The sequence below is a fragment of the Electrophorus electricus genome, chromosome 1 (genome assembly GCF_041902795.1).
Source record: "Electrophorus electricus isolate QZ-2024a chromosome 1, ASM4190279v1, whole genome shotgun sequence".
Taxonomy (NCBI): domain Eukaryota; kingdom Metazoa; phylum Chordata; class Actinopteri; order Gymnotiformes; family Gymnotidae; genus Electrophorus; species Electrophorus electricus.
This window is the reverse complement of record NC_137497.1, coordinates 10,244,189-10,267,290: the sequence shown is the minus strand read 5'-3', so window position 1 is coordinate 10,267,290 and position 23,102 is coordinate 10,244,189. Positions and strand designations below refer to the sequence as shown.

General features: G+C 40.1%; 2 protein-coding genes across 4 annotated transcripts; one reads left to right on the top strand and one right to left on the bottom strand.

The window, feature by feature from the left end:
- Positions 1-1,915: 1,915 nt before the first annotated feature.
- LOC145657033 (uncharacterized) lies at positions 1,916-9,779 on the bottom strand. 3 transcript variants are annotated; one of them, XM_081711303.1, is made up of 5 exons: positions 9,651-9,779; positions 7,116-7,178; positions 5,887-6,174; positions 5,346-5,636; positions 1,916-2,813 (listed from the first exon to the last, which is right to left on the bottom strand). In XM_081711303.1, the coding sequence occupies exons 2-5, from the start codon at positions 7,174-7,176 to the stop codon at positions 2,683-2,685; spliced, it is 771 nt and encodes a 256-aa protein (XP_081567429.1). In that variant the 5' UTR covers positions 7,177-7,178; positions 9,651-9,779; the 3' UTR covers positions 1,916-2,682. The 3 variants fall into 3 exon arrangements, with proteins under 3 accessions (XP_081567429.1, XP_081567435.1, XP_081567439.1); XM_081711309.1 differs by lacking the exon at positions 9,651-9,779 and adding an exon at positions 8,342-8,475; XM_081711313.1 differs by lacking the exons at positions 7,116-7,178; positions 9,651-9,779 and adding an exon at positions 8,342-8,469.
- Positions 8,721-22,709, top strand: LOC145657032 (uncharacterized). The gene is made up of 10 exons (XM_081711300.1): positions 8,721-9,072; positions 9,727-9,798; positions 11,721-11,878; positions 12,419-12,472; positions 12,797-12,849; positions 16,356-16,412; positions 17,613-17,900; positions 18,143-18,433; positions 20,412-20,474; positions 20,555-22,709. Exons 6-10 carry the CDS (start codon positions 16,358-16,360, stop codon positions 20,692-20,694), a joined length of 837 nt encoding a protein of 278 aa, XP_081567426.1. The 5' UTR covers positions 8,721-9,072; positions 9,727-9,798; positions 11,721-11,878; positions 12,419-12,472; positions 12,797-12,849; positions 16,356-16,357; the 3' UTR covers positions 20,695-22,709.
- Positions 22,710-23,102: the final 393 nt, after the last annotated feature.

Here is a 23,102-nt window from a genome sequence, read left to right as displayed (position 1 = left end):
CAGTGAGGAACAAGGTGCATCAAAACTTCTGGTTGTTTAACCTGCCAAGGTTTTAGGATTTGACTTTTAAGACAAGCAAAAATTTTGATGCAGACGAAAGAGGCATGTCTTGCTTTGGAGAGGCAAATTCTTGCTCTTTTAGAAGTATTTCTTGTATATTATTGGTATTACAGCTTTTTTGATGTACAGCAATGACAAAGACCTATTAATGAATACCCAGCTAGAATTTGCTTTAAAATGTGATTGGCTTTGAATAAGAGCACCTGCCAAATGCTGTAAAGGTTAAGATGTTCTTGGATTGTATCCTGGACACTGATGTAAACTGTCTAAAAATGTATCAGGATATTCTGCTTTGTTCAGTATTGAAGTGTCTGCAAATTGTTTTTAACTTATTAGCTGTCCAAAAAAATAAACAAAAATAAAAAATGGAAAAACATACTGCAGCATGTAGGAACATCTTTAATGGGTATGTTAGTATTTATTCCAGCTCTGAATCCACATATTTAACCAAGCATGGATAACTGTATAAAGGAAAGCATTGCAGAACAGACTGAAAACTGTCAAAATATGCCAACTTTCAGGCAAGCTGGCGGAAGTGAAACTGTCACATACAGTGATGCAGTGAACCAGTGGATGATGCCAGAAAGAGTTAGGCAACTGGAATTAAAAAATGTCTACAAAAATGAATGTAAAACTTCATATTTGAAGCTTTGAAAAGCTAATACGATTGAAGACAGCTCCATATGGTACGGTTTTGATTATCACGGACTAAAATAAACCTAATTTTAAAACCGAACCTAAAATAAACCTAAGTTATCAGGAGACATTTTCTGTTTGGAGAGAAAAAAGTGCCTCTTTTGAATAAATAAGATTAAATTAGATAGAAAAGGGACTCACTGTATACACCAAAAATGGAATAATTATACATTTGAATGCAAAGAGAGAAAAAAGTGAAGGTGTCCTAATAAATCCTCACTGGCTGCACAGATCAGGATTCTCAGAACTGGGGCGAGAACGTTTTGGGTGCAGCCCCACACCTGTAAGTGCACCACGGTCTGCTCCTTTTGTGAAGTACAGCCTTGGAATAAGTTCACTGCGTGTGCTCCTGATATCTACATGCACAACAGCCTCACGTGGTCTGAGCAAGGTGGGTCACGCGTATGTAAGTGCATCATACAAGGATGTTGTAAGGAATCGTCAGGACACAGGTAAGTGTGGATCCAAATGCAAGAGTTTATTTTCAGTACAGGCAGGAAGGACTTGTGAGGCAAAATAGAAGGGTAGTCGTAAACAGGAGGGGAATGGTGAAGGGGAGAGTCGAGGGCAGTCCAAGTCCAAACCAGAAGGTAGAAACCGAGGTTGTGTAAGGGGCTAAGAGTGAGGTGGTGTTTAGGGGGAAAGCAACAGAAACAAGAAACGCTCGGTATGCATGAGAATAAAATACTTCGCGAGGATACTATGGGAAAAGGGAGGTTATAAAAGAAACTAAAATGAGAGACTGGTGTAATTAATCAGTAATCAGGCGACAGTGATCTACGTTTGGGCAGAGAAAGGCTTGTGGGTACGACTGACGCCGTTACAGATATACAAAAAGATTAGCCCTTGTATGCCTCGGTTGTGGTTCTCTTCAAAACTGTACTATTACTGAACCAATTATATCTTAAATGACATTTTATAGCATTACTAACTGTGTTGTGAAGTGTCCTGGTGAATTTCTTCCTAAATCAATGCTCATTACATATCTGAAAGTAAGACGATGAGTTTCTGAATTTCTTTGGCTCGCAGCATGCTGTCTAGCTTTGAGGATCTTTTGGTCTACTTCACTTTGTCTCGCAGGTCCTATTTATTTTCTCATTAATAATAAAAACCTTCATTTAAAAACTGCATTTTGTGTTTTAAATATTGGACAAAGATAACACAAGTAAATTTGTTTAATGATTTGTCACAAGTGGCATGAAGCAGGCCAAATGACATGAGGCCTGTTTCCATAATACAATGCTTTGAAATGAATGCAGCATTACAGCATTGGGAAAACCAACCACAACAACTGACCATAATCACCAAGACCACATGGGAGACTATTGAAATTATAACCTGAACAATAAGGGAGACTCTTGAAATTATAACCTGAACAATAAGGGGGACTCTTAATTAAAACATGTTGACAAATGGCAACTAAAATATTTAAACTATTCAAAGATGCTCCAGACAAAATGTCCGTTTTTTCCATGAGCTAACACAAAAGTATTTAACGTGCATTAAATCACATCACAGGATCTCACAGTAATATTTAAATAAAACATCTTTACATTACATTTACAGTACTGGGCAGATCCTCTTATAGTGACTGATACATATTCATCAGTATGACAGCATGTGTGCTCTCTGAGGATCAAATCTTACTGTACCTGCTCTACCAGGTGAGCTTCAGCAGAGCTAATGTGATAAAACTCTGATCATGCATGACTGAACATACACTGATCTTTGACCCCTGAATGGGACAGAGAAAAGCAGTGCAGATACGTTTGTGTGTGTGTAAAAGAGAACGAAATAATTTATCATCTCTCAGACTCTCATGGTTATTATTGGGAGATCACCTCTGCTCTTCATCTGAGTGGTTTAGTCCATTCATATTAACTCCTCTGTTGTCATGGTTACTGTTCCATTCACTGTACTTCCTTTCTAGAGCTCCTGAATTTTTTTCCTCAGCTGCACAATCACCAGCACTGCTGCCACAAGCCCCGCCCCCGTCAGAGCCAGGAGCACCGTCAACACCGTCACTGTGGAGCTCTGATCTGGACATGGCTGGACGTCTGCAACAGACAGACATAAAAATGGTCAGAAATTATGAACAACTCTTTAAACAGTACAGAGTTATAATCATATGTGTATATACCAGAGTGGTCACTGTGATGGGATTGTGGGACAGGGGCAGTTCAGCTCCAGTTCCTGACAAAAAGATCTCAACAGCATCACGATCTTAACAAGTGGATACGCATAATGTTTCACCAGTTACTATAGTAACCACTTCTACAGATTTGTGTGTGTTCTCTGGTGAGCTCAGCACCTCCCACCTCCATATCAGTATCCAATCAAATTCAATCAGGAAGTAACTAGTACAGTGATGGAGAACTGTTTAGAAATCAAACTAAAACAAATCTGGATCTTGTAGAGAGATATTGTTGTAAATGTAGAATAGAAACATACTGAGAGTTCAAAGTGAATGAACCAGTGGAGAGAATGAGCTACACAAAGGGGGGGGGGGGGGGTACATAACAACAACAACAACAACAACAACAACCACCACCACCACCACCACCACCACCCTGATCACCACCTGTGCTCCGTCATAACTATGATCACTGCTGAAGCTCCAGTCTGTCATATTAACACACAGCATAATTACTGCACCATCACTGACTACATTTACTTATTAACACACAGCATAATTACTGCACCATCACTGACTACATTTACTTATTAACACACAGCATAATTACTGCACCATCACTGACTACATTTACATATTAACACACAGCATAATTACTGCACCATCACTGACTACATTTACATATTAACACACAGCATAATTACTACAGTGAACAGTGTTATTGAGGGTGAAGTATTTGTTGACTTATTGAGGGTCGTATGTAGAGGGATTGAGCTCCAGGACAAGGCCAAACTAAAAAAAAACAACCAACCAAACAAACAAGCCATACTAGAAATAAAAATTATTATTATTATTAGTTGGTTACATTTATTTAGCACCTTTTTCAAATTCAAGGACACTTTACAGGCAGAAATCAGCTTTAACACTCAAATCACTCACAGACAGATGAGAAGCAGCAGCAAATTTACACACAGTGTTCTCTCTATCAGAAACTACAGACTCCTGGGGGACTGAACCAGGTGTAGGGGAAGGGGAGGAGGTTCAGACCAAGACAGAGCACCAACCATCACTGAACACACACACACACACACACACACACACACACACACACACACACACAGAGCACCAACCATCACTGAACATAAACACACACACACACACACAGAGCACCAACCATCACTGAACATACACACACACACACACAGAGCACCAACCATCACTGAACATAAACACACACACACACACACACACACAGAGCACCAACCATCACTGGACATACACACACACACACACACACACACACACAGAGCACCAACCATCACTGAACATAAACACACACACACACACACACACACACACACACACACACACACACACATCTATATTCATACACAATTCATATTGATACAGGACAGTTTTAGAGTATCCAGTCATCCTAACCTCCATGTTTTTGGGAGGTTCCCTCTGGGGTCCTACACAGACACTGGGAGAACACGGAAACTCTACGCAGATAGGGACTCAGATGCAAACATGCCAACCACCAAGCCCTGCTGCCCAAAACAACCAACTGTCCCAACTGAACACAAACAAAATTAAGTACAATAACCCTCCCTACTCCCAAAAACAAACAAACAGAGGTAAAGAACTGAGCAAATAAAAAAGGTGTCAAACTTCCCAACTACGATTCACACAGGACTACTACAATACACTATACACAGAATAATATTTACAACAGTGAACACGTCCAGAAAAAGGGGAAGCAATAAGTCAGAATGATTTAACAAACAGAGGCCCAAAACCACAACAATCGGCAAACAACGCTCACTGAACAAACACAAGCAGCCACAGCAGCAGTGGATATGAATCGCAGCCTGTTGCTTCTTCCCGGGCTTCCCCTTATGCGTGCGGTAGAATGAGGCAGCAGCCCAGGACAATTCCAGCACAGGACAGAAGACTTGATCAGGTGGAGGAGGAGCATCATGAAGGGGAGGAGCCATAGGATGTAAGATAAATGTAAACAAACACAAATAACCCTACCCATAACGCAAACAGGGTTGTAACACCTTCAAATACCAACACTTCAATTTTTCTGACTCATCACTCAATAACTCATGATTGTTTTGATATGAGTAAGCAGGTATCACACCAAGTGCCGTAAAACATCAGTGGCTGGATCCAAGAGTGTCCATGTGAGAATCCACCACAAAGAGTCCAGTGAAAATCAACCAGGTCCACATGCTCTATTGGGGATATGCTTAATAAATAGGACCTCAACTAAGACCAAGACCTCAAACTATGACACTCAGTTCATGCTGTTGACATGATCCTAGCATTCATAGTCAAACTAATACTGAAGCACTGATGTGCATGTAAACATAGTTACTGATACTATGCACAACCCCCTCCCCAACATAGTAATTCTAGGCAACATTAAAATCACAGTAACCACACTTACCTTCCACAGTATCTGTGTATGTCTGTATAATCTCTTCATTCTTAGTGTCTCTGATGCTGTAAACTCCACTATCAGATGGTGTGGTTCCTTGCAGCTCCACAGCAGAGATGAGCGACACTCTCCGAGTGTATTCAGGTTTACACTTCAGTGAGTGTCCAGCCACTGTACAGATCTGTCCACTAGAGGGAGCAGCTGCACCTTTGCTGTTATAAATCACCTCCACTGACTCTGATATGAGCAAATCCAGCACCAGAGGTTCACCAGGCTTAATCTGAATTGAGGAATTCTGGGCTGTGGAAAAAAACAATTAGAAACTTCAATGTAATATACAACTGATTTGACCATGTAACCTCAGAATTACAAATCTGATATAAACATTTAAACATTACATACAAGCTCCTTCTGTTTTTCCCCACATATCTGATATTTGAAGTTTACAATTCTATGATCTACTTTATTTACCACAGATAAATAAAATTCTCTCTGTCTACATAAATAATGGTTTAGTAACAATAACTAGGTAATCCATGAGGACACTTACCCTCTATCTGTAGACTCACATCACAGATGTCTTTCCCATTACAGCTGCAGGTGTACCAGGTCTTCTTAGTGTAATCGGCATCAGTGATGGTGAGGGAGAGATCTCCCTTCAGGTACTGATCATGGGACATGTGAAATCCCTCCCCTGACTGGCAGGATGTCTGGTTACACTGAGCCAGAATGTCAAGTTGTTTATAGGACACAGTCCATGTGACCAGACCAGAACACGTCTGAGTGCAGGGGAGAGTAGCAGCATCATGAAGATTCACCTTTACTGAAGGAAAAGAGCCTGAAAGAGACATTAAGAAAAGAGTTTAAAACGTTATGAAAGTTTATGAACTCTTTAGAAGTTTCGATATTTCTGCATATATATGAACTAAAACTTCAGATTGTCAAACAAGTCCTGAAAGTGGATAAAGACAAACAAATCAAACAAAAATATTAGACTGTCATTTATTTATAGAGGAAAATGACCCAATGTTTCCTATCAATGCAATAAATATCAACTTGTAAAAATATTTATTGTTCTTTAGAATGTTAATTTATTTTTTGTCATATCCATGCATGATACAGCATATATAATACATCCCACACTAAAATAATTCCCTACACAACTGAACCACAGTCCCTCAGTGGCTTTTAATGAAAGCAATACAGATCTGATATTTTATCAGGCAACATTCAAATGCAAGATATCAGTATCAGATCAGCAGAGAAAAACTGGTATCATGCTCTCTCTATAAATAAAGTAAAACTAAAAATATCAACCCATTCAGTCAGGCTACTTAAATATTCTTGGATACTCAAACATGCATTTCTATGTAAGAGCAGAACTGACTGATACTGCTCATTAGTACGGCTGCAGGGACATCTGTGCCTTCTATGTCTGTGTCTACATGACCATTCTGGTGAGCTTTTAATTAAAGGGTTCTGAAATGCAAGTCTATTAGCAAAATGACAGGGAATCTGTCCAATTAAATTCATGAATTAAATAATTTTGACTCTGGGGGTGGGCCTATAGCAGCCTGGCCCTTCTCCGTGTTCTCCGTGTTATTAATAAAACACTACTGTCTATGTACATGCTACCTTAGCCAGCTGACTCTCAATTTTATGTAATATAAAGATGATTAAATAATACATAAAGGTCAAGCAAGTCCAATAGTTCAGTTAACACACCAAAATCAAAGATGAAATTCTGATGACCTAAGAGAACCTGTTTTGACCATTTACCTGCTATGACTGTCAGCAGCTGTAACAGCAAAACAAAGTGACATCTGCTGCAGAATAGCATGACTGAGGAGACAAAAGAGAACCAGTCAGTACTGTACAGAGGAGACAGGAGAACCCAGTCAGTACTGTACAGAGGAGACAGGAGAACCCAGTCAGTACTGCACAGAGGAGGCAGAAGAACCCAGTCAGTACTGTACAGAGGAGACAGAAGGACCCAGTCAGTACTGTACAGAGGAGGCAGGGGGAACCCAGTCAGTACTGTACAGAGGAGACAGGAGGACCCAGTCAGTACTGTACAGAGGAGACAGGAGGACCCAGTCAGTACTGTACAGAGGAGACAGGAGAACCCAGTCAGTACTGTACAGAGGAGACAGAAGGACCCAGTCAGTACTGTACAGAGGAGACAGGAGAACCCAGTCAGTACTGTACAGGTAGGAGCAGCTGAGTAAATCTCACAGTGATCACTATTAGGAAAAAAGTCACTTATTTACAGTACCCTGATTACACCACCTGCCATAAAAGAAACAGGACTAAAGCACCATCTATCCCACAGTAGAAACAGGACTAAACCCTACTACACCTCAGCAGCACAGTAATCCTCCTTTACCAGAGGGGGTTAGTCCAGGGTCCAGAACATCACAGTCCTGCCTGCCAGTACATTGTGTCACTGTTCAGTTCCCTTATTTGCAGCAGTCATGCTGTGTTTGATATTTCTGGCAACACTAAACTACTCATCAGACGGGACTAATTTTCCAGTCATGTATGTAAAGCAACTTTACCACAAGACCTCTAGAGTGTATGACAGACTCACACACAGGATCAGAAACCTCAGCATAAATTACAGACATGTCAGTGGCTACTGGATTTACGTGTTACCATCTCACTAAAACATCCACGTGTGATACGTAGCTTTCGTTGAAAGAAACCAGTAAATATTTTTCACATATCTGCACAGAATTACATACGTGTAGGGGAATTTACTTAAAACTTCTGAAAGGTCATTTGCCTCCTTAAGAACTTCCGTGATTGGAGAAAAAAGCGCCAAAACTTAACAACCCCCGAAATTACAGAAAACCGCCATTTACAGCAGGAAATTAAACTTGAAACTTGAAACATGAAACTTGAAAAAGGTGCAAGAATTTTTGCAGACGCTGCAGTAGGTAAAATGACTGACATGGCGAGAGTAAAATCACTAAAGAACGAGGGAAATTATTACATTACCGCACCTGGCCATGTCAAATGAATCCTGTCTGAATATTCTTAACACACATGAGGTTCTTAATCCGGTTCTGGGGACCCACCGCCCTGCACAGTTTCCCATCTGATCCAGCTCATGAAAGACTTCATGACCCAGAACACCTGAAACTCTCCGCCTGTGGATGCACTGTTACCAGTCTTAAATGTACGTGGCAAACACGGAAATAAACCTGAAACAGTTTTTCTTTGGGCTGATAAGATGTTCCTGGCGACATGCGGAATCAATTAGTCTGTAATGCACCTATAAAACAGGAGAATTGTAACGGTCAGTAATTTGCGGACTGTCCCCTTAAGTTACGTTTACGTAAAAGGCGTGTGCACGTAGGCCACGCGGAAGAGTTGGTTTTGTACTGTGCGTGACGGACGTTGCTGGACCCAGATCTTCATTTATCGTTATTTACTTCTTTTGTAACGCGTTATGAGCTGTGGATGTTTTTACAACTCATGTATGAGCTGTCTACAATACTCCAGGAGCCAGCCTGTGTCACGTGGTGAATAATCCAGCAAGTTTACTACTAAACTAAGTGATTCTGCTCCGCATCTCCTCCACGTGCTTCACACGCTTCTCTCTACCAGTTCCAAAGATCTGCTCATCTGGGTTGGAGTATAATTTAAACAGGACTAACTCCAAGCGTTACAGTATGTACTAAAGTAGACAGTTACTGTAGGTGCAAGGCAGGTGTTCTTAATAAAGTGACCGGTGAGTTTATGTAGCAACATTCGTACTTGGGCTGTTTATCTAACGACCTCGGAAATATTGTTCCGGAGAAAAATGTGATTTAAAAAGTAGAGGTAGTGATACCCACTGGTTAAGTACAGAATGAGACAGTGTTTTTCAATATTATTATTATTATTATTAAGAATATTTTGAATATTATTATTTAATAGCAATAAAGGTTTGTACGCCACATGGACATGACCTCCTACCAAACGCATTTACTGAGGTAACTGCACGCAGGAGACACACAGTCCATCTACTGAACTGCAGCATAAGAAGGCAGAACAGCACGCGGAGGGAACAAAGCGCACAGCTACTATCGCTCAGTGCACGAGCTAAAGTCCCTAAATGAACACATGAACCCGTTCAACAGTCCGCGAGACCAACCAGAGTTCTTAGCAGACATGCAAACTTTAAAACAGCTGCACTAAACATTACATATTAACTTATTATCTATGTAGCTGGCTAGTTGCGTTCATAAATCAGACTTTCTGACAGCTAGCGCGCATATTTGGACGGTAATCAGAAGTAAATCGACATACAAACACTTTTAAACTCACCGCTAAATGTCACACTTGAACCTCGCGCTTCAGAAATGAAACCAATGGATTTGTGCTCGTGCTTGATTCATTCTAGAGTGACCACAGAGCCGGAAATAGAAAAAGCGTTTTGAAGCTTGAACACTTTTAACTTTTACCATCAAATAAGGTAGAGTATTTTATAAAAGCACTATTATAATAATAATTATAATTCTTTAATTTCTAAAGTCATAAATTGATGGCATTTTATCAGTTTTGTTTAATGATAAGCTGTTCACAATTTAGAACTTCAATTTAAAATATATAAAATATTTTTGCTCTTAAATGTGACTTAGTAAGATGTGTTCTGGGTGCATTCTAAATGTATTCTGAATAAATTACTGTTTTATGTATTGTAATAGAATACATCACATTATTCAACCATCAAAGTATTCTGCCAAACCCTGGATGTATGTACCCAAATCAGCAATGAGATTTTAATGACATGCACAACAGTCCATTTGGTTTTATTAGTTGCTTTTATTGAAACAACAAATGTCATGCTTTTCGATGCAACAGAACAGTTTTAAAAGCTGGAAATAAATACATAGATAACTAACAAACTACCTAAATAAATACTACTATATAGTAGTATTAATACGTACTACATATGTAATGATGAGATACAGGATGAGGTCTGTACTACATATGTAATGATGATGAGATACAGGATGAGGTCTGTACTACATACGTAATGATGATGAGATACAGGATGAGGTCTGTACTACATACGTAATGATGAGATACAGGATGAGGTCTGTACTACATACGTAATGATGAGATACAGGATGAGGTCTGTACTACATACGTAATGATGAGATACAGGATGAGGTCTGTACTACATATGTAATGATGAGATACAGGATGAGGTCTACTACATATGTAATGATGAGATACAGGATGAGGTCTGTACTACATATGTAATGATGAGATACAGGATGAGGTCTGTACTACATATGTAGTGATGATGAGATACAGGATGAGGTCTGTACTACATATGTAATGATGAGATACAGGATGAGGTCTGTACTACATATGTAATGATGAGATACAGGATGAGGTCTGTACTACATACGTAATGATGAGATACAGGATGAGGTCTGTACTACATATGTAATGATGAGATACAGGATGAGGTCTGTACTACATATATAATGATGAGATACAGGATGAGGTCTGTACTACATATGTAATGATGAGATACAGGATGAGGTCTGTACTACATATGTAGTGATGATGAGATACAGGATGAGGTCTGTACTACATATGTAAGCTGCGTCACATCCCAGTGTGCTTCAACGAGGGTGAAAAGACTGATGATGATGATGGTGATGATGATGGAATATTGGAGCACTGTGTTGTAGAGTAAATGTCTTTCAACAAACATTTTAGGTATAAACGTCAGTGCCTTCAGTGTCCTACTTTGGAACACTCTTCCTATATGACTGAATAATTATATGTTCCTGTAGGCCTGAGTAACTTTTACTCTCTATGTTCCTGCATGTTTGAGTAATTATTATTGCACTGTATATTCCTGCATATCTGAGTAATTATTATTATTATTATTACTCTGCATTGTCACGGTTGTCCCCTCCCTGTCATCTCGGTCACTTTAGCAATCCTGTCAAGCTCTGTTTTGGCTTTCCAACTTGGTTTTCTTTCCATGAGCTTCTTTGTTTTGATTTTTCTGTTACTCCCCCTTGTCTGGTTGTTCTGCCTCTTTTCTCCTGTTTCTAGTTGTTCCTTGTTAATTCGTGTATATGTTCCTTGTTAACTCGTGTGTATATTCCTTGTTAACTTGTGTATATATTTCTAGTGTCTCTCCAGTCTTGTCGCTGGTTATTGTTCACTCAGCCTGTGTTTATTGTACTAAGCCTCCATTTATACTAAGGTCCTTCTTCATTTCATGTTGTTGCCTTGTAACCTGTTCCCAGTTGTGTTTCTGTCAGTGTATTGGTTCTATCGTGTTTAGCTTTCATTTTCTTTATCTTTTGTGGGTCTGTCCGTCTCAATATGTTGACTCATTCCACTGACCCTGATTTTCTGTTCCAGTGTGTTCCAGAGAGCTTGCGTCCTCTCATTGGCCTGTTCCAATATTCTCCAAAACGCCGCAGAGCACCATTGGTCTGTTCCAACGTGCTTCTCCAATTTTTATTGGCTCTCCCGTTGCTGTCCCAGCATCCTGCCACACTTCTGACTTAAAGCATTCGGTAAGTGAAGCCAGGCTCCCTTTTTTACATTTTCCCTTCAATTTGTTGCGCTCAATTTATTTCTATGGCTTTTATTCCCCATCTCGGTACGTCCAGACTTTACTGTAAAAGTGAGATTTAATGGGCAAAGTTAGTGGCCAGACCGACAGACCGAGCTAACTAGCTGCTCGTTAACCTGTCTGTGTCGGACACAGTGCAAGTTTTCTCTCAGACATCTTGGTTATCAGTTGTGGGTGAATGAATGAATGAAGTTAATGAAGTCCTTTCCACTTCATCTGAAGTTAACATTTGCGGTACAATGACCTGTGCTACTGAAAATGACTGATTGTTATTTCAAACAACAATTAAATAGCACTTAAGCTTCACTAGCTGGGGATACAGAGTTATCTGGTTAACTGCAAAGAAGCTCCGTTTATCAAAGTCCATTTTCAAACACATGTTATTAACATAGTCCTGAGTAATGTACATTAATGCTGATTTAAAAAATGTTTAGGCATCAATTTTAGCATTAATTTTGGTTTGTTTCTCTTGATCCCTTAGAATGTTTTCCAAACTGGCATCTCCATATTCCAGGCCAGCGCCTGTGAGGGTGAGGTGAGTGGCTACATATACAGCTGAGAGAGCAGAGACATACAAATTAGTGGAAGGTGTGCTGGTTAAGTCCACCAAGAGGGTTGCTACTTGTGCTCGCTCTGACGGGGAGCATTTTGTAGTGGCCCATTTAAAAAAAAAAAAGATGATTGTCATCGAATTGGTTGTCTTATTTCAATGGCTACAATTTATCAGAAAAATACGGCAGCTCTAAAATGTATTTCAGTCCATCCACAGGAGTGTTTATAACAGATGAGGTCACAGTATCTTCAGATCTGGAAGTATAATGCTGCAATGCTGTCTGTCCTCCCTCCCCAACCTATAAAGACCTTCCTGACTGGAAAGCAGACTAGTGTGCACTCTCAGGGAGGATTGTCAGTGTAAGTATTATTTGTAAAAATATTAGCCTAATTAAATATATGCTATGACCCTTAGTGTCATAAGAGATACAATTACCCTTAATCTTAATCTGCACATATCTTATACCGACCATAACAAACCATTACTGAAATGACAAACATGACACTTGTTTTTAAGCTCTAAACTCGATTGACTGTTTTTGTTTTTTTAATTAAGTGTCATTTGTTGTATTTACTGATCTGTGAATCATTCGGGTCATTAATCATGAGAGGGTTTAAAAGGATTTATTACTATCAACATAGTACTAGACACATTTCTGGAGGCACCGCGCTAACTTGCATTGATCTAACACGAAATTTCTGAGATGTGCTCCCTCTGAATGATTTCATTAGGGCGCCTTTAGGCAGAGGTTACACGCGGTTTTAATTTTTGAAACATTTTGAATCAAGTTTCAGGACGGAAAAAGTATCCATCTGCATAGATAATAAATTAATATGTAATATTTCGTGAAGCTGCCAGGAACGGCAAGGGTGATGCTTTCTATAAGGTAACAGTTAATATAAAATATTAATAGATACACTTGATCATCTTACTGAACTGGGCGGCTGAACCTGAGCTTACGCGACAATCGGCGACCTGCCTCCAAACGTCTCTCCGTGTCCGTGTCTCCGCCTCGGCCGCTGTACTCGAACAGAAAGCTGAAGTCAAACTCGGGTTCCCATTTCGGGTCGGCGTGGCTTAGACTGCGTGGATACGGCTGCCTATCCTCTGCTCGGAGAGGAACAGGGGCGCTCGCATCCTGCGCAGTCACAGCGCACCTCTTAACTTTCACGTGAAAAAACAAATAAACCGCACACTCACACACGCGCGCGCGCTTGCTTCCTTCCTTCTCTGCCTGCCGGTCCACGTGCGTCAGTTTACAGAAGGAAAGCTGTTTGTTTGTTTACATTTATCCGCAAGCATACATGCCTGCCTGAGTTGAAACGGATTGGCCTGCCACTTGTGTGTCTTGGTGAATTGTAGGTTGAAAGAACCATAAAGGGAAAGAGAAGGGTTTGGAGTAGAAAAAAACTTTGACATTTCAAGTTCCAACATCTCTAGCGGTTAGTTTAAAAGTGTTTATATATTCTGACAGCGCTAGCTCAGGACTCAGCAAGATAGGACGGAAAAAGTATCTGGAAAGATAATAAGTAAATATGTAATATTTAGTGCAGCTGTTTTAAAGTGTGCATGTCTGCTAAGAACTCTGGTTGGTCTCGCGGACTGTTGAACGGGTTCATGTGTTCATTGAGGGACTTTAGCTCGTGCACTGAGCGATAGTAGCTGTGCGCTTTGTTCCCTCCGCGTGCTGTTCTGTCTTCTTATGCTGCAGTTCAGTAGATGGACTGTGTGTCTCCTGCGTGCAGTTACCTCAGAGTAAATGCGTTTGGTAGGAGATAATGTCCATGTGGCGTACAAACCTTTATTGCTATTAAATAATAATATTCAAAAAACACTGTCACACTCTGTACTTAGCCAGTGGGTTTCACAACCTCTATTTTTTATCCCACATTTGTCTCCACAATAATATTTGCGAGGTCGTTAGATAAACAGCCCAAGTACGAATGTTGCTACAAAAACTCAGCGGTCACTTTATTAAGAACACCTGCCTTGCACATACAGTAACTGTCTACTTTAGTACATACTGTAACGCTTGGAGTTAGTCCTGTTTAAATTATACTCCAACCCAGATTAGCAGATCTTTGGAACTGGTAGAGAGAATCTTGGAGGAAACGTGGAGGAGATGCGGACCAGAATCAGTTTAGTAGTAAACTTGCTGGTTTATTCACCACGTGGCACAGGATCGCTCCTGGAGTATTGTAGACAGCTCATACATGAGTTGTAAAAACATCCACAGCTCATAACGCGTTACTAAAGAAGTAAATAACGATAAATGAAGAGCTGGGTCCAGCAACGTCCGTCACGCACAGTACAAAGCAACTCTTCCGCGTGGCCTACGTGCACACTCCTTTTACGTAAACGTAACTTAAGGGGACAGTCCGCAAATTACTGACCGTTACAATACTCCTGTTTTATAGGTGCATTACAGACTAATTGATTCTGCATGTTGCCAGGAACAGTTTATCAGCCCAAAGAAAAACTGTTTCGGGTTTATTTCCGTGTTTGTCATGAACATTTAAGGCTGGTAACAGTGCATCCACTGGCGGACAGCTTCAGGTTTTCTGGGTCATCAAGTCTTTCATGAGCTGGATCAGTTGGGAAACTGTACAGGGCGGTGGGTCCGCAGAACCAGGGTTCAGAACCTCATGTGTGTTAAGAATATTCAGACAGGATTCATTTGACATGGCAAGGTGTGGTAATGTAATTATTTTCTGCGTTCCTCAGTGATTTTACTCTCGCCATGTCAGTCATTTTACCTACTGCAGCGTCAGCAAGAATTCTTGCGCCTTTTTCCTGCTATAAACGGCTATTTGCTGTAATCTCAGGGGTTTTTAATCCCGGGCGACTATCCAGGGTTCACATATCAGAGTTTGGGCGCTTTTTTCTCCAGTCACGGAAGTTCTCGAGTGGGCAAATGACTTCTCAGAGGTTTTAAGTACATTTCCCTAACCTGCTAATGTTCAAACCCAAGTCATTATTACTATAAGCAGTTTCATTAAATGCCAGAATTTGTGCAGAAGATGTCTGAAATATTCTGTGGTTTCTTTCAACTAAAGCTGCGTTTCACACGTGGATGTTTTAGTGAGACGGTAATACATAAATTCAGTAGCCACTGACGTCTGTAATTTATCCCGAGGTTTCTGATCCTGTGTGAGTCTGTCATACACTCTAGAGGTCTTGTGGTAAAGTTGCTTTATGTACACGACTGGAAAATGAGTCCCGTTTGATTAGTACTTTAGTGTTGCCGGAAATATCAAACACAGCATGACTGCTGGGAATAAGGGAGCTGAACAGTGACGCAACGTACTGGCAGGCAGGACTGTGATGTTCTGGACCCTGGACTAACCCCCTCTGGTAAAGGAGGATTACTGTGCTGCTGAGGTGTAGTGGGGTTTAGTCCCATTTCTACTGTGGGATAGATGGTGCCTTAGTCCTGTTTCTTTTATGGCAGGGGGTATAATCAGGGTACTGTAAATAAGTGACTTTTTAACTAATAGTGATCACTCTGAGATTTACTCAGCTGCTTCTACCTGTACAGTACTGACTGGGTTCTCCTGTCTCCTCTGTACAGTACTGACTGGGTGCTCCTGTCTCCTCTGTACAGTACTGATTGGGTGCTCCTGTCTCCTCTGTACAGTACTGACTGGGTCCTCCTGTCTCCTCTGTACAGTACTGACTGGGTCCTCCTGTCTCCTCTGTACAGTACTGACTGGGTCCTCCTGTCTCCTCTGTACAGTACTGACTGGGTTCTCCTGTCCCCTCTCTACAGTACTGACTGGGTCCTCCTGTCTCTTCTGTACAGTACTGACTGGGTTCTCCTGTCTCCTCTGTACAGTACTGACTGGGTTCTCTTTTGTCTCCGCAGTCATGCTGAGCAGGTGTCACTGTGTTCTGCTGTTACAGCTGCTGACAGTCATAGCTGGTAAGTGGACAGAACAGGTTCTCTCAGGTCATCAGAATTTCATCCATGACTTTGGTGTGTTAACCGGACTATTGTACCGGCTTGACCTTTATCTTTATTTAATCTTTTTTATATTTAATAAAATAATTATTAAAATTAATTAAATGTATAAATCCTGATGGTTGTTTCTAATAATTCATTTTGCGCTGCACAGCATAAACAATATCATCCATTTGTTTAACATTTAAAAGGATTGTAAACATATTTATTGCATTGCTGCTATTCATGAGAATTGTACTATATAACTCACTGTGGATGCTCGGCTCGTCGTACCTACTGTATAACTACAGTGTCTGTCTCACTCATAGACCCCATTCATAGTCAGCTGGCTAAGGCAGCATGAACACAGTGATGATTCACTAATAATATCGTAACCCTTTCTTCAGAACACTGAGAAGGTTTAGGCTGCTATAGGCCCGCCCACGGAGTGAGAAACATAAAATTAATTAATTTCATTGGACAGATTGCCTGTCATTTTGCTAATAGACTTGCATTTCAGAACCCTTTCATTAAAAGATCACCAGAATGGTCATGTAGACACAGACATAGAAGGCACAGATGTCTCTGCAGTTGTACTAGTGAGCAGTATCAGTCAGTTCTGCTCTTACTTAGAAATGCATCTTTGAGTAACCAAGAATATTCATGTAGCCTAAGTGAATGGGTTAATTATTTTTTGTTTTACTGTATTTATAGAGAGAGCATGATACCAGTTTCTCTTTACTGATCTGATACTGATGTCTTGCATTTGATTGTCGTCTAATATCAATACCAATCTGATATTTTTCCATTAAAAGCCACTGTGGTTCAGTTGTGTAGGGAATTATTTTTTGTATTATATATGCTGTATCATGCATGGATATAACAGATAAAATAAATAACATTCTAAATAATAAATATTGTTTACAAGTTGATATTTATTGCCTTGATATGAAACATTGGATCATTTTCCTCTATAAATAATATTATTATAGACTAATATTGGGTCTAATATTTGGTTTAATTAGTTTGATTTGTTTTTCTTTTTACTTTCAGGACTTGTTTGACAATCTGATGAAGTTTTAGTTCATATATATGCAGAAATATAGAAACTTCTAAAGAGTTCCTAAACTTTCAAGCACCAGTGTAACATTTTAAACTCTCTTTTCTTAATGTCTCTTTCAGGCTCTTTTCCTTCAGTAAAGGTGAATCTTCGTGATGCTGCTACTCTCCCCTGCAATGAGAAGTGTTCTGGTCTGCTCACATGGACTGTGTCCTATAAACAACTTGACATTCTGGCTCAGTGTAACCAGACATCCTGCCAGTCAGAGGAGGGATTTCACATGTCCCATGATCAGTACCTGAAGGGAGATCTCTCCCTCACCATCACTGATGCTGATTACACTAAGAGGACCTGGTACACCTTCTCTTGTAGTGGTAAAGACATCTGTGATGTGAGTCTACAGATAGAGGGTAAGTGTCCTCATGGATTACATAGTAATTGTTACTATACCATTATTTATGTAGACAGAGAGAACTTTATTTATCTGGGGTATATAAGGTAGAACATAGGAAACTTCACAAACATCAGATATGTGGGGAAGAACAGAAGGAGCTTGTATAATGTTTAAATGTTTATATCAGATTTGCAGTTCTGAGGTTACTGCAAATCAGTTGTATATTACATAGAAGTTGCTAATTGTTTTTTTCCACAGCCTGTAATTCTTCATTTCAGATTAAGCTTGGTGAACCATTGGTGCTGGACTTGCTCATATCAGAGTCAGTTGAGGTGATTTATACCAGCACAGGTGCAGCTGCTCCCTCTAGTGGACAGATCTGCACAGTGGCTGGACACTCACTGAAGTGTAAACCTGAATACACTCGGAGAGCGTCACTCATCTCTGCTGTAGAGCTGAGAGGAACCACACCATCTGATAGTGGAGTTTACAGCATCAGAGATATTAAGAATGAAGAGATTATTCAGACATACACAGTTACTGTGGAAGGTAAGTGTGGTTACTGTGAGTTTAATGTTGCCTAGAATTACTTTACGCATACCCCCTCCCAACATAGTATCAGTAACTATGTTTACATGCACATCAGTGGTTCAGTATTAGTTTGACTATGAATGCTAGGATCATGTAAACAGCATGGACTGAGTGTCTCAGTTTGGGGTCTTGGTCTTAGTTGAGGTCCTGTTTATCTAAGCATATCCCCAATAGAGCATGTGGACCCGGTTGATTTTCACTGGACTCTTTGTGGTGGATTCTCACACAGACACTCTTGGATCCAGCCACTGATGTTTTACAGCACTTGGTGTGATGCCTGCTTACTGATATCAAAACAATCATGAGTGACTGAGTTGGAAAAATTAAAGTGTTTGAATTTGAAGGTGTTACAACCTTGTTTGTGTTATGGGTAGGGTTATTTGTGTTTGTTTACATTTATGTTACATCCTGTGGCTCCTCCCCTTCATGATTCTCCTCCTCCACCTGATCAAATCTTTTGTCCTGGGCTGCTGTGTTGCGCCTTGACTGGCTGCCTCATTCTACCGCGCACATAAGGGGAAGACTGGGAAGGAGCAACAGGCTGCAATTCATATCCACTGTTGCTATGGCTGCTTGTGTTTGTTCAGGGAGTGTTTGCCGATTGTTGTGGTTTTAGGCCTCTGCTTGTTAAATCATTCTGACTTATCGCGTCCCCTTTTTCTGGACGTGTTCACTGTTATAAATATTATTCTGTGTATAGTGTATTATAGTAGTCCTACGTGAATCGTAGTTGGGAAGTGTGGAGTTTGACACCTTTTTTATTTGCTCAGTTCTTTACTTCTGTTAGTTTTTGGGAATAGGGAGGGTTATTGTACTTAATTTTGTTTGTGTTCAGTTGGGAGAGTTGGTTGTTTTGGGCAGCAGGGCTTGGTGGTTGGCATGTTTGCATCCGAGTCCCTATCTGGGTGGAGTTTCCGTGTTCTTCCTGTGTCTGTGTAGGACCCCAGAGGAAACCTCCCAAAAACATGGTGTGTGTGTGTGTGTGTGTGTGTGTGTGTGTGTGTGTGTGTCTGTGTGTGTGTCTGTGTGTGTGTCTGTGTGTGTGTGTGTGTGTGTGTGTGTGTGTGTGTGTGTGTGTGTATGTGTGTGTGTGTGTGTGTGTGTTCAGTGATGGTTGGTACTCTGTCCTGGTCTAAACCTCCTCCCCTTCCCCTACACCTGGTTCAGTCCCGCAGGAGTCTGTAGTTTCTGATAGAGAGAATGCTGTGTGTAAATTTGCTGCTGCTTCTCATCTGTCTGTGAGTGATTTGAGTGTAAAAGCTGATTTATGCCTGTAAAGTGTCCTTTAATTTGAAAAAGGTGCTAAATAAATGTAACCAACTAATAATAATAATTTTTATTTCTAGTATGGCTTTTTCTTTTTATTTATTTGTCCTGAAGCTCAATCCGTCTACATACGACCCTCAATAAATCAACAAATACTTCACCCTCAATATCACTGTTCACTGTAGTAATTATGCTGTGTGTTAATATGTAAATGTAGTCAGTGATGGTGCAGTAATTATGCTGGGTGTTAATATGACAGACCGGAGCTTCAGCAGTGATCATAGTTATGATGGAGCACAGGTGGTGATCAGGGTGGTTGTTGTTGTTGTTGTTGTTGTTGTTGTGTACCCCCCCCCCCTTTGTGTGGCTCATTCTCTCCACTGGTTCATTCACTTTGAACTCTGAATATATTTCTATTCTACATTTACAACAATATCTCTCTACAAGATCCAGATTTGTTTTAGTTTGATTTCTAAACAGTTCTCCATCGCTGTAATAGTTACTTCCTGATTGAATTTGATTAGATACTGATATGGAGGTGGGAGGTGCTGAGCTCACCAGAGGACACGGACACTTCTACAGAAGTGGTTACTATGGTAACTGGTGAAACATTATGCATACCTACTTGTTAAGATCTTGTGTAGTGATGCTGTTGTGATCTTTTTGTCAGGAACTGGAGCTGAACTGCCCCTGTCCCACAATCCCTCTCGATCCCATCACAGTGTTCACTCTGGTACATACACACATGATTATAACTCAATACTGTTTAAATAGTGGTTTATATTTACTGACAGTTCTTTGTGTCTGTTGCAGAAGTCCAGCCATGTCCAGATCAGAGCTCCACAGTGACGGTGTTGACGGTGCTCCTGGCTCTGACGTGGGCGGGGCTTGTGGCAGCAGTGCTGGTGATTGTGCAGCTGAGGAAAAAAATCAGCAGTGAATGGAGACTGTAACCATGACAACAGAGGAGTTAATATGAATGGACTAAACCACTCAGATGAAGAGCAGAGGTGATCTCCCAGTAATAACCATGAGGAAGTCTAAAAGAGATGATACATTATTTGGCTCTCTTGTACACACACACACACACACACACACACACATGTACCCACACTGCCTTTCTCTGTACCATTCAGGGGTCAGAGATCAGTGTGTGTTTGATCGTACCTGATCAGAGTTTTCTGACGTTAGCACTCCTGACCTCACCTGGTAGAGCAGGTACAGTAAGATGCATCTCCAGAATCATGGTTTGATCCTCAGAGAGCACACATGATGTCATACTGATAAACATACTTCAGTCATTATAAGAGCATCTGCCCAGTACTGTAAATGTAATGCAAAGATGTTTATGTACAAATGTAATATAAAGATGTTTATGTAAATATTATTATGCGATCCTGTGATGTAATTTAATGCACATGTAAATGCTTTTGTGTCAAGTCATGGAAAAACAGGTATTTTATTTCTGTAGCATCTTTTAAATTTTATTTGCCTTTTATTTAAGAGTCTCCCCTTATTGTCCAGGTTATATTTTCAAGAGTTCACTTGTGGTCTTGGTGATTATGATCAGTTGTTGTGGTTGGTTTTTCCAATGCTGTAATGCCGCATTAATTTCAAAGCATTCTGCTCAATAAGTAGCTACGGTTTGCCTGCCCAGGTAAAGCAATCTCCAATATTAAGTAAATCAGACATGTATTATGGAAACAGGCCTGCTTCATGTCATTTCTTTTTGAGAAAGATTGACAGACCCTGTGATGTTTACTGTTTTTATCAGCTGGCTATTATTAAATGCACTTGCTAGTTAACAGTGTCTGTGGAGTAATCTGTCTAAGGGCAAGAGTAGTTCACTAGAGGTACAGCTGAGATGCGTATAGATAACAAGATGAATCAACAGGCATTAAGTAACTATAAAGTAAAGATTGTAAACAAACAGTGAGTTGTATTAGAATCAGTAGAGTTCTCATAAAGTGCAGATATGTGCTTAACTACATTTATTTGTAATAAGCTGAACATTTGACAAATTTTATGCTTGTACATTAAACCTTTAAGGATCAGTATCAAAATAAATGATTCCAAAGGGAGGATGAAGGCATTAATGAAAGGAGAGGAGAGAAGGAGAAGGAGTACACAGACTGGTGCTTTTGGTATAATATGTAGTTTGGATGTCACGGAACGCTCGACTCCCGCGAGTCACGTGGTTTGGCCCGCCACGTGCAGTGGGAGGATCCTCATTTGTGGCCACACCTGCACCTCATTTGTTTATAAGTATTTAAACCCTCGTCATAGTGTGCAAGATCGTTGGTCATTGTGGATGTAACTTCTTAATGTCATGGTTAATGTTCTTGTTATCGTTAAACGTATACGTGTGTATTGTGCTTGTTTCATGTTAACCGTTACAGGTTCATGGTTTTTCGTGAGTAATACTTGTGAGTGCCGTTATCGTTCTGTGTAAATAAATTACGTCCCAGTCACTGGAGTCTGTGCGTCCTGCGCCTCACCCTGCGGCACTCGGGCCACCACGCGTTACATTGAAGCTTGAGGTCCACTGTTGAGTCCCTTTGCCAAGCCTGGTGGCTGTAGCCTTCAAATTCAGGGAGATAAAATGTCATCATTACAAAATTTGTACTGCCAGGAGTTGCTTAATGTTTATCTTTAAAAAATTAGAAATTTTATTTTTCATCTGTCAGCACTACTTTGAGCCAATGATGTTTTAAACTTTGCTCATGAATATTAATGAGGTGTTTTGCTCTGTGCCTCTGCAAATCCAACTGCTTCTCTTGCCGTGCCTTATGGGTAAAAACCTGCCATGTGTTTTGTTTTTTTTGTTTTTTATCTCAGACATATAAGATGTAATGCGTTTATTTTGAAATACAAGAAGAAATCATGTTTTACGGAACTTTTTGTTTAAATGTATTACTGTATTTTGATGCCTAATGCATTGTTACCAAAATACAATATTTTAAATGCATCTATGCTCTGTTTATCCTGAAACTGTCGATTAGTCTGATTGATATTTTTGATATTTTGAAGTAAATGTTACAAGTCCCAGTTTGAACACAATTTATTGCAGTAACAGACACAAAATGAATACTTTTAATAATGTTTGAGGCATTTAAAATGTTTGATAATTTGGGGGAGCCTTTATGGAAATGATTCATGTGAAATAGCTGTTATTTCTTAACAAGTGTTAGCAAGTAAAAACAGCGCACTAAAAGAAAAACTTTTGATCAGTGGATTTATGTTAGAGCACCAACTGGTTAAAAATTGATCTAAAGTATTGATCTAAAACTCTAATGTATATATTTCAGTTTACTTTAAGCTCTCGCGAGGAACTTGTCAGGGATCCCCACTCTCACCTTCT